General features: G+C 38.7%; 2 protein-coding genes across 2 annotated transcripts in view; one reads left to right on the forward strand and one right to left on the reverse strand.

Annotated features, from left to right (window-relative positions):
- The window catches only part of LOC133536842 (neurobeachin-like), a 652776-nt gene that overhangs the window by 435953 nt on the left and 204323 nt on the right, over window positions 1-12500 (forward strand). Inside the window, exon 40 of the mRNA XM_061877477.1 lies at window positions 6685-6821. Coding sequence (XP_061733461.1) covers window positions 6685-6821 — 137 coding nt within the window. The remainder of the gene's footprint in view (window positions 1-6684; window positions 6822-12500) is intronic.
- Window positions 848-8983, reverse strand: mab21l1 (mab-21-like 1). Its single transcript, XM_061877476.1, has one exon. It carries the CDS (start codon window positions 8626-8628, stop codon window positions 7549-7551), a length of 1080 nt encoding a protein of 359 aa, XP_061733460.1. The 5' UTR covers window positions 8629-8983; the 3' UTR covers window positions 848-7548.

A 12500-nucleotide genomic window follows, 5' to 3' on the forward strand; every position in this document is an offset into this window, starting at 1 on the left:
AATGTTGGAGAGCGTGGCCTCCAGCTCCGCTTGAATTTCGGGAGATTTTCGGGACAAAATTTTGTCCCGGGAGATTTTCGGGAGAGGCGCTGAAATTCGTGAGTCTCCCGGAAAATCCGGGAGGGTTGGCAAGTATGGTGTTATCTTTATTTAAGACTCCTGTTGGTGAAGACCGAGATGAGTGCAGAACCTCAAGGACGCCATTTCGTACTTTCCAACGAACCCTTTCCTAAAGTCAATCGTCTCTCTCACCTTCTTTATCAAAGTGCTGTCACTTGCAACTTTCTTTGGCCACATGGTGGCTTATATTGCAGTCATATTGCAGTCAACAAAATGGAAACTTAGGCTTCTTTGTTTGGTCGCTCAACTAAACTGGTTAGTTGGGGGTAACGTTTGGTGGTATGACGACAAAGGCAGTGAAAATTGACATTGAACCGAACTTAAAGTGGTGTGTACGAAAACTACATTGACAAAAAGCAGATACTACTAGGAACTAGTTAGGGTTGATACCATTTGGTGTAACCTTTGAGGATACATGACTAGAAATGACAAAAATGAACAGCTAAAGTTAGTTTAGCCTCTTTCTGTGACGTCTAAAATTGAGTAGTGGCTGCTCTCAGTCTCCTCGTGGATATAATGTAATGTATATATATATATATATATATATATATATATATATATATATATATATATATATATATATATATATATATATATATATATATATATATATATATATATATATATATATATAATATATATAAATGGATATCTTTTCATATATCCCTGCGTCTGCCATCCTAGTCACTGCCATTGTGTCTTTGGGCAAGACACTTTACTCACCTGCTCCCAGTGCCACTCGCACCTGTTTAAAAATGTAACTTAGATATTGGGTTTTATAATGTAAAGCGTTTTGAGTCACAATAGAAAAGCGCTATATAAATATAATTCACTTCACTACCAAAATTATTTTGATACTTTTCGGTACTTTTCTAAATGAAGAGGACCACAAAAAATGGCATTATTGGCTTTATTTTAACCAAAAATCATAGGGTACGTAAACACATGTTTCTTATTGCAAGTCTGTCCTTAAATAAAATAGTGAACATACAAGACAAATTGTCTTTTATTAGTAAGTAAACAAAAAAAGGCTCCTAATTAGTCTGCTGATGTATGCAGTAACATATTGTGTCATTTTCCATTCTATTATTTTGTCAATATTATTAAGGACAAGTGGTAGAAAATGAATTATTAATCTACTTGTTCATTAACTGGTAATATCTGGACCGGTACTTTTCAGAGGCGGTATAGTACTGAAAATGATTCATTAGTATCGCGGTACTATACTAGTACGGGTATACCATACAACCCTAATAGATTGTCTCCTCTTTCATAATTGCTCAAATAGCAGGATTTTTTTGGTTTACTTTTTCCCACGGAGCTTAAAGGTTTTCAGCTTCACTCTATTGCGGAATATTTTTTTTTACTTATTTCTAATTATGTTTAAAACAAATGTTATGTATTATTGGCCTAAAGTAAACATTTTAGGCTCAATGGCTAAATAAATTAAAATGATCATTACCACTGTAGTATTGGCCACAAGATAAGACCAAACAAATCAGAGCGCACAGTTCAGTGTCGAGGCCACTGATTGGCTCAGCCGCAGGTAGCACTACTATATTGGATAAAACGAGTAAAAAGGTGACTACACGGGCTGTATTTAGGTGTTTTTTTTGCTTTAGCTGTGAAAATATTTGATTCATCCCTACTTGCAAAAGTGCATTTACTACGGTCCGGCCCGGAACCACATAACAGAGATAAAAGAGGACTTACTATATACAGCTGAAATGTAAACAAGGCTTATGACCTTTGACCTTACAAATGCTCTCGTAGATCTGGGACATCCTCGTTGTTTTTACCATCGGCCACATGCTAAAATACCAAAGGATGTCATATGCTGGTAATGTTCTCGTTAGGCCTGTCCTTAATAGGGCACAGGTAAGTGAAGTGAAGTGAATTATATTTATATAGCGCTTTTTCTCTACTGGCTCAAAGCGCTTTACATAGTGAAAACCAATATCTAATTTTTACATTTAAACTAGTGTGGGTGGCACTGGGAGAAGGTGGTTAAAATGTCTTGCCCAAGGACACAATGGCAGTGACTAGGATGGCGGTCAGTCCAGTTAAGTCCAGGACTGGACTGGTCACCACCCAGAGATTTTCTTTTATTACTATTTTGGAAACCTGCTACAACCAACTAAAGTAGTAAGAAGTCACGAATATATTCAAAGAAAAATAACAACCTGGATGTTAACTCGGTGTTATAGAAGACAAAGCATACTACTTTATGTATTATTATTTGTTGTTTATATGACTTAACATATTACCTGTTTTGTTACAGTACCTCAATTTGTGCTGGTTTTTGTTTTTAGTTTCCTTCTTTAAGCGTACCCTTACAATGTGCCGCTGGACGGATAAATTACAAGCTGCGGTTCGCAAACGCCGCCCAGACCACACTTTGGACATCTTGTCTTGATGAATGGATGACAATCCCTCACGTTGTGTATTTATACCAGGGGTGTCAAACGTACGGCCCGCGGGCTGGATCAGGCCCGCAAACAGGTTTTATCCCGCTTGCGGGATGAGTTTGCTAAGTATAAAAATGAACCTGCAATTTTTTAAATGAATGAAACAGCTGTTCTAAATGTGTCCACAGGATGTCGCAATAGCAATTCTTTGTATCTTTGTACATAATGCTACATACAGTATGTACAAAATAAACCATATGATGTTAGTACATCAGTCGAGGAAAATGATCAAACTACATAAATAACATCCTGTAAATTGATTTTGACATCATTTTTTATCTTGATAAATTAAATATTAACACCCATTTATTCAGAAAATATAAATAACGACAAAAAAATGATAGAATACTATTTACCGCAACATGTAAGTGTAAAAAAAACCTACAACATTATGATTTGTACAATTTCAGAATGTGCTTGTAATATTTTTTTTTTAAACTAAATGATTTTAAGTTGTCTTTATTTTTAAGTTATTGTGTCAGGATTTTATCATTTTGGCCCGATTGGGAGTAGATGTTTCTCTATGTGGCCCTCAATCTAAAATGAGTGACACCCCTGATTTATTCATTAAAGTACTGTATTCAAAGGTTCCACAAGCCCCAAAAAATATTTTATTTTATTTCTTTTTTACATTTAGAACATATTTTTTCTTGCAGTATTTTTTTCAAAATTGCAATTTGCCTTCCCTCCTGCGGGGGCGCTGCGGCCTTCCCTCCACAATGTTCATTGTTAGCAGTGTTTTGTTAGTTTTTGGATGGCCCTGTACTTGCTTGGCTCCCATCTTATCATCGCCGACATGAACAGGCCTCATGAGAGATCCCAGACTTGATTCTTGTCAGCCAGCCAAACTCCGCCTCCTGCCAAGGGGAGGGGGCGGAGCCTGAGACGGCTGTAAACCCTGGTTTGCCCTCTACAATGACGGAACCGCTGGCATTAGACATTACCCTTTGTTTTGCTCCCTCGCCTTCGTGCAGCTGAAAACCAGCTCAGCCTTTACACGACTCTTCACACATTCGTATAATAATGTGTGGATGTATGATACAGGCTTATACTCCAGTGCCACAACATTTTTTGTCATTCTACAACAGTGGCGTCTAAATTTGGTTTTATTTAATTGGCCTGCTGCGTATTCTAAAAATAAACACACCAGAACATCATAAAGGTGCATATGAGCCAGACTGAAAATACAAAATATGGATTATTAGACTATTTTCTTTGTCAACTTCAATATAATAACAAAGTTTTTTTTTTTTTCATTTAGCCATGTTTAATCAACAAAAAAGTGAAGTCTTACCAAGTGTATCCTTTTTTTTTTTACATGTTTTCTTTTACAAAATGCAATCTTCACTAGAAATTAAAAGACTTAACAGAGAATTTGAATGTCTGCATTTTGCAAAAGCACACAGATTTTACATTCTATGAGGACAATGAATACATAAACAGGACATTTTATTTTGGGGGAAAAAAATAGAAAACTACATCATTCTGAGGTTTTATATATTTATTTTTTCCTAAATAGTCTGAGTGCATGTTTTATTCAGCCTGAATGGGGATTTTAAATGTGATCAAACCATTAATCACAATATTCTTTTACTGAGAGCTAATCATTTTCAAATTTAAGGATATTTCTCCTTGAACGATGCATACGGACTGAAGCGACAATAACACACTCAGCCTCACTCTAGTGTTTCCAATGGCTCTACTGAAGTGTGTAGAAACTGCAGATGTACCTAAAGAAGTGTCCGTGTTACCTTTTGACGCTGTCTAACTTTGTATGCATTTTCATAGCAAGATGAATTACTCCCATAATAAAACCCCATCGCCCAAAAATACACTGCAGCCGGAATGAGACATGTTCTTCGCTTGCAGCAAATTCCCCCCTCGGACTAACATTTGCACCGATAATCCGAAGACTGCCCGGGAATTTAACCTACATACGCTCCCCAAGCCTGTGTTAACTTGCCCTTAATTTCATTATTCTTGTGTAAACATTTTAATGCCATATCGCCTAATTATGGAAGGATCTCTGAGGGGATTATGCAGCCTAATCCTCTTCCTCTGCATCAGCAATGGCTGCACTGCTTCAGGCTTGTGCATGTGTGTTGAAGTGTGTGTGTTTAACTGTGTGTGTGTGTATGTGTCTGTAGTTCATCACACAAAGCGGCAACCTTTAAATTGAAAGTACAGTCACAATGCATGCGTAACATAATAAAACAATATGCTTCTTATCAATGGGATTACCTCCAATGACGTCACTTGGATGTTTACAAGGTGAAATACTGTAATGAGGTGTGCAGTATTCACTCAAGCGTGATATAAACAGATAGAATCAGGAAAAAATAATGCACCGAGCAAATTCCGTCTTAGTGCATGTAGTTGGTGATGGGGGTGCATGGATGCTGGTATGGGTTGGGGGTTGCATCTCCGGCATGGAGGGATCAGAGAGCCCAAATCCACTTGTGTCCTGTAACACTATCAGCCATAATTGGCCCTGCGACCCAAATGAAGATGGATGTTAGGCTGAAGTGGCTCCTCTTGACTTTAAGGGATCGATAAATATCTTGGCTCTACAGTCAGGGGTGAACAATGCACAATAAAGGTGTGATAAGATCAACTGATGTAAACTTGAAGGCATGCAGCATTTTGATGTATTGCAATGCAGTTTACTGTTTGCATTATGTTTTAGATTGTCCTTTTTCCTGCATGTGATGCACTTTTTTGCCAAACAATTACAGGGTATTTTCTTTTTTTCTGCATATTATGTCCTCTTTCATGCATGTGCGCTGCACTTTTTTTGCAAAACAGTTACAGTGAATTTTCTTTTTTTTCTACATATTTTCTTTTTCATGCATGTGTGCTGCACTTTTTTGCAAAACATCCATCCATCCATTTCCTACCGCTTATTCCCTTTGGGGTTGCGGGGGGCGCTGGTGCCTATCTCAGCTACAATCAGCTTTTTTTTACTACATATGTTCTTTTTCATGCATGTATGCTGCACTTTTTCGCAAAACAAGTACAGTGAATTTTCTTTTTTTCTGCATATTATGTCCTATATCATGCATGTGCCCTGCACTTTTTTTTAAAAACAGTCATAGTGAATTTTCTTTTTTCCCTGCATATTATGTCCTATATCATGCATGTGCGCTGCACTTTTTTCAAAACAGTCAGAGTGATTTTTTCCCCCTGCATGTTATGTCCTTGTTTGCATGTGCTGCACTTCCTTTTGCAAAACAATTACAGTGAATGTTCTTTTTTCTGCATATGATGTCCTTTTTTGCATGTGTGCTGCACTTATTTGCAAAACAACTATAGGGAATTTTCTTTTTCCCTGCATGTTAAGTCCTTGTTTGCATGTGCTGCACTTTTTTTTGTTTGCAAAACTATTACAGTAAATGTTCTTTTTTTTCCTGCATATTATGTCTTTTTTCTTTTTTTGCAAAACAATTTTGTGAATTCTCATTTTTTTCTGCTTATGTCCTTTTTTGCATGTGCTGCACTTTTTTTTTTAGCAAAAAATCACAGTGAATGTCCTTTTTTATGCATAATTTTTCCTTTTTATGCATGTGTGCCGCACTTTTTTGCAAAACAGTTACAGTGAATGTTCTTTTTTTTTCTGCATATTGTCTTTTTGCATGTGGGCTGCACCTTTTGCTAAACAATTATAATTAAGTTTGAATTTTTCCTTCATATTTTTTCCTTTTTTATGGTTGTGTGCTGCACTTTGTTGCAAAACATTATCGTGAATTTCATTTTTTTTCTGCATAATGTATCCTATTTTGCATGTGTGCTTCACTGTTTTGCAAAACAATTACAGTGAATTTTCATTTTTCCCCCCCGCATAATTCGTCCTTTTTCATGCGTGTGTGCTGCACTTTTTTGCAAAACAATTATAGGTAATTTTCTTGTTTCTGCACCAGTGCACGTTGGTGCTGCAGGCACACGTTGTCATAACGTTTTGCAGACATTTGTATTTTTAATTGATGATGCAAACCCTGCACAGTTAAAATTGTACTAAATGCTAAAAACTGAGTATTTTTTGGATACTCCATTATTTGCACACATTTATTTTTACTTGGAATATATCCGACCCACATAGGCGCAGTGGTTCTGAGCAGCCCGGCCCAGCTGGTCGCGCCAGGCCTGGTGGCCAAGGGGACTTTGTCCATCACGACCAGCGAAATCTACTTCGAGGTGGACGAGGAGGAGCCGGCCTTTAAACGAGTCAGCCAAAAGGTAAGCTTGCGTCTTAAAACCGCTTGGACGCGTACAAAAAAAAAAAGGCGCAACGACTGTAATTGCGTGCAAATGCGTTGGCCTTGTTTAATGCACATTGGTGAATTTCATGCAACACGTCTAAATTCAAGTTGTTTTTTAAAACACGTTTAATAAAAGCCAACAATTATATAGCAACTCGTTTTTATTAGCTCTTTAAATAAAGTGAGGACAATTAAAAACAAAACAGATCACAGATGTTATAATCCAGTGTTTTTTTTTCAAGTGCATTTCTTTTTCAATTTGAACGTAATATATATTTATAATATTTATTATAGGTTGTCATTTTTTTGTAGAAAACAAATCTTGTGACTAAAAGAAACACGGCAGAGGAAATATATATATAATATATATTAAAAAAAACAAAACAACAACAGCCAATAAAAAGTACCTTTAAATTAAAATAAATTCAAGTAAATCGATGGAATGTTTGACACTCAAAATGTAAACTGGAATAAAAGGACAGACTAGATATATAAATTAATATTCCAAACAGGTGTCACAGAACAACATTCACAATCTGTTACCACAAGTATGAAGACATTTACAGTATAAATGTACATGTTTGGAACACTTTTGGGGATGGGGGATTATTTAAAAAAAAAAATGCGTCTTGATAAGAATTAGGAGCGGGTTTTTTTGTTGTTTTTTTTGTGTGTGTGTGTTTTGTTGTCTCCCGGTTGTTACCTCAGAGTTTCTCCAAGCTCTTGGGGTTGGTCAGTATTTCTCTCGCCAGCCGCCACGTCTGCTTGGCGGCGTTCTCCAGGGCCGAGTGCGGCTTGCCCTGGAAGAGGTCCAGGCTGGGCAGGAAGTAGTGCGGACACCTCCGGCACTGCAAACAGGAGATGAGCTGCAATAGAATCCCGTTCAGGCGGTCCCCCAAGCAGTTCTCGTCCCAGTCCGACTCCCGCGGGTGCTTCTCGCACTCGTAGGAGACCAGAGTCTTCATGTGGTAGTTGTTGAGCGGCTGGCCCGGCAGCTCCAGGTGTCGGTCCCGCAGCGCCTTCAGCACCGAGAGGCACTTCTTCCTGCAGCCGCCCAGCAGCAGGCGGTTCTCGGCCTCGGCGAACTGCAGCACCCAGGCGTCGCTCTCGGCCGAGCTCTGCTTGCCGTTGAGCGAGTAGCATTCCTTGGAGAGGAGGTTGAAGCCCTCCGCCTTGACCTCTGCCACCCGGTTGGGCCCCGGCCAGGGGATGTGCGGCAGCGGCCAGTGCGCGGCGCTCCTCGGCCAGATGCCGGTGCACTTAAAGGCGGGCGTGATCTGCACCACGTAGCGGTCGCGGATGCGCAGCTTCACCTCGCTGGTGTCCGCCACCATCTTCACCACGTCGCGGTAGCTGCACTTGTCCACCGCCTGCGCCACCAGCGTCTGGAAGCGGGAGCGGATCTTGCGCGCCGAGAGGTAGCCGGAGGCGGTGATGAACTCCACCCAGAGGGACATGCTCCGCTTGCGGCCGTCGCTGAGCTTCAGCACGGCGCAGCCCGGCAGCGAGCCGTCGTCCACGAAGTTGAAGACGCCCATCTGGTTGAGGTAGAGCACCACCTCGAACTCGGTGGGCGAGATGACCTCCAGGCCCTCGAAGCGGTTGTCCATCTCGCTGAGCGAGCTGATGAAGCGCGGCTCCTGCACCTCCACCTCCTTCAGCACGTCCGACACCACCTTGCAGACCTCGCGGATGCTCTTGGAGATGGCCGCCTTGCGGGACTGGCACTTCTCGTTGTAGTATTTGTTCAGGTGGTACACCAGCTTGGCCTGCGCGGCGATCATGTTGGGGCAGAGATCCGGGTTGTACACCGGAGTCTCGCAGTACGCCGACGGATCCAACGCGGCTGTTTGTACGGGAGCCAATTTTAGAGAAGAAAAGGCAGCTTTTTAAAAAGAAAAAAAAAAAAAGAAGTCTATTTATAAGACGGAGCACACTCTCTAGTCAGCTTAAAAATGCATGCACGTCAGCATTATCATTATTACTACTATTATTATTATTATTATTATAGGAGAGGAAAAAGTCCCTGCCGGCTGTCATGTGCGCGCAGAAAAAGTGCGCATGGTTTTGCGCAGAGTGGAATGTGTTCGCACGGTGTTTGCTGTCTTTTCACAACACACACTCTCACTCACTCACTCACTCACTCACACACACACTCACACACACGCACACACACTGGATTTATGAAGAGGGAGGAGTTGTGGGCGAGCTGGCCAATGGCGGCCCTGTGCGTCACTGTCAGCAAACTGCACTTTGTATACATAAATTTGAAATGGAATTGTACCTGTGCAACCTCATTATATTATTGGCTAAGATTTATATTCATAAATGTAAGGTTCTCAATATCCAAAACTGTTTTTTGTGCCTTTAAAAACAGAATTACAACGCTACTTTAAAACAGTTTCTGCCTCTAACAACCAAAAAGCTGTGAAAACTATGATGCTGTGTTCCAAATTTGGATTATTTACGGAACTTGTGTGAGCCTATTGCTTTACATTTTATCACACACACACACACACACACACACACACACACACACACACACACACACACACACACACACACACACACACACACAGATATATATATATAAATATATATATATGTATATTGTATTCCATTTTAGTGGGCTTCACGGTGGAAGAGGGGTTAGTGCGTCTGCCTCACAATACGAAGGTCCTGCAGTCCTGGGTTCAATCCCAGGCTCGGGATCTTTCTGTGTGGAGTTTGCATGTTCTTCCCGTGAATGCCTGGGTTCCCTCCGGGTACTCCGGCTTCCTCCCACTTCCAAAGACATGCACCTGGGGATAGGTTGATTGGCAGCACTAATTTGGCCCTAGTGTGTGAATGTTGTGTGTCTATCTGTGTTGGCCCTGCGATGAGGTAGCGACTTGTCCAGGGTGTACTCCGCCTTCCGCCCGATTGTAGCTGAGATAGGCGCCAGCGCCCCCCGCCACCCCAAAAGGGAATAAGCAGTAGAAAATGGATGGATGGATGTATTCCATTTTAGTTACTTTATTGATCTGGCGCTGTTTTGTACTGTTTTTGTACTTGTTTTGATTATTCTTATTTCTTGATTGTATGTAAATGTTGCATATTATAAATAAAGGTTTATAATATAAAATAAAATAAATACACGTTTAAAAATACTGTAGTACTATATAGTTGTATGGAGCGTGCAGAGGAAATAAACACTTTTTATTTAATTTTAACAATACTTTTTCCATTCTGGATTGCACTTTTTTTTTTTTACCTTTTATTTGATTATTGCAGCCGCTCGTTATGGCGTAAATATATCAGATGTTTTAGGGAAATAAGGCTTCAATTTTTCCACATATATTTTTTGTACACTGGCTCTGATTAAGCAATATGATTCTTTCAATAATCAAGTATTCTTCTTTTTATGGGAAACTAATTTAGATGCAAATTTCGGTGCATGTAAGTGTCATTATTTTACTAAAGGAACTTACAACGTTTAAAAAGATTCTGACAAATTATGAAGGTACATTTGCTGAAATATGATTTTGAGTTAGATATGAGAAAAATAATTATTATAATATTTTTAAAGTCGATATAAATGAAAAAAAATACACTCATACTCGTTTAGGTGTGTAATGTATTGATATTATGTACGTTTAATATTAGCGAACATTGGAAAATCTATTTAGTTTTTGTGAGATTCGTCTGCACTAAATAAACATTTAACCTAAAAAAATACATGATTACAAATACTAAGTAAAGCTATTTAAAGACATTATAATAGTCTGCTAATTAACATTTCATAATTATGCGCTGTTTTATTTTGCATTTCAACTTTTGTTGCTTTCATCACTGAAGCTGATGGGTAAAGAAGACAGTCACAACTTCATTGGAGCAGACATCACCATGGCAACAGCCTACTATTGTATAGTCTGGATGAGCAGCAGAGGATTCCTTAAACAAGCTGGCATCTCTCTCTCTCTCTCTCTCTCTCTCTCTCTCTCTCTCTCTCTCTCTCTCTCTCTCTCTCTCTCTCTCTCTTTCTCTCTCTCTCTCTCTCTCTCTCTCTCTCTCTCTCTCTCTCTCTCTATATATATATATATATACATATATATATGGTAAAATTTTAGTCTAGGGAACATTTTCACCCTTGATTTGTTGCTTATTAACATACAAATTAGTAACATATTGCCTCTTAATTTGCCGTTATTAAGTACTTATTAATGCCTTATTCTGCATGGCCTTATTATACAACAAAATAGTCTTCCCTCAATAACCTCAGAATTATTGTTTATTAGAAACCCTAACCCTTATATTTTCCTCTGGTGTCCAAATAATTCTTAATTAAGTCTTTGTTACTTATATATATATATATATATATATATATATATATATATATATATATATATATATATATATATATATATATATATATATATATATATATATATGTGTGTGTATATATATATATATATATATATATGTATGTATATATATATGTGTGTATATATGTACATGTATTATATATATATATTATTCTTAATTAAGTCTTTGTTACTTATATTTATACATATATATATATATATATATGTATATATATACATATATATATACATATATATACATATATATATATACACATATATATATATGTATGTATATGTGTCTATATATATATATATATATATATATATAGACACATATATATATATACATACATATATATATATGTATATATATACACATACATATATATGTATATATATATGTATATGTATGTGTACGTGTTCTTATATATATATATACACACGTCTCCTAGCCGCTGGAGGCAGCATAGAACACGACATCTTAGCAATGGACAGGATTTTATTGTTGCTGACAGAAAAAGTCCACCTTTTTTCGAAACAGATAACAGTAATTGCTCGACTATACCGACTCGTCCCTTAAATCGGTGGAGCAACAGTGATTATAATCCAAGATGGTAATGATCAAAATATTAATAAGGCATGCTTAGGGGCACACAGTAGCATGACTTCAGACTATAATATAATCCTATTCTTGTACCTCCTCTGACTACGTTTTACTGTGAAATAGCCTCTTTTATTGACATATTTTCAGCCTTCCCCCCCATTGTGGCCCAGCTGCTGCTTTTATTAGAAGCAGACATGTCCGACATTCCCAGCTATGGACACTTTTGGCAACGCGTGCACCTCTTTCGACATTTTCAGGCTGAGATGAGCTACTCTTAAGCTGACGTCGCGGTGAAGTGAAGCTTCCCTGCCGTGCAAAGGTCTTAATACTTTATAGCAGCAAAGCATTGTGAGCATTGTTGCTGGTACATGTATGTGCCTGTGATTCCAGCACTGAGCCCACACCCCCGTTTGCCGGCCTCTTGACCCGGCAAGATGCATGCGTGATTTGTGGAAATCAATACAATGTCTCAACTACTACACCCCCCGCTATTTTAGCAGGCCATGTGACCCTGTTTTGAAGGCCTCTTTTGTTGCAGCAGCATGGACGGATACGTCTTGGCTTCTCCTCCTTCGTTCTTTTCCATGTTACTCTTCCTTTATGAAGACCCACTGTCCTGTTTAACAAGGCCCGGGCACAGCGGGGTCAGTACTTGACTGAAATTCCCCCTTTTTTTTTTACGACAACACTTGGTGTGCACTGAGAT

This window comes from Nerophis ophidion, linkage group LG18, assembly GCF_033978795.1.
Source record: "Nerophis ophidion isolate RoL-2023_Sa linkage group LG18, RoL_Noph_v1.0, whole genome shotgun sequence".
NCBI lineage: Eukaryota > Metazoa > Chordata > Actinopteri > Syngnathiformes > Syngnathidae > Nerophis > Nerophis ophidion.

What these genes read in the sequence shown, in the direction of transcription:
- mab21l1 (XM_061877476.1), bottom strand. Translation starts at nt 8,628, where the DNA reads ATGATCGCCGCGCAGGCCAAGCTGGTGTACCACCTGAACAAATACTAC.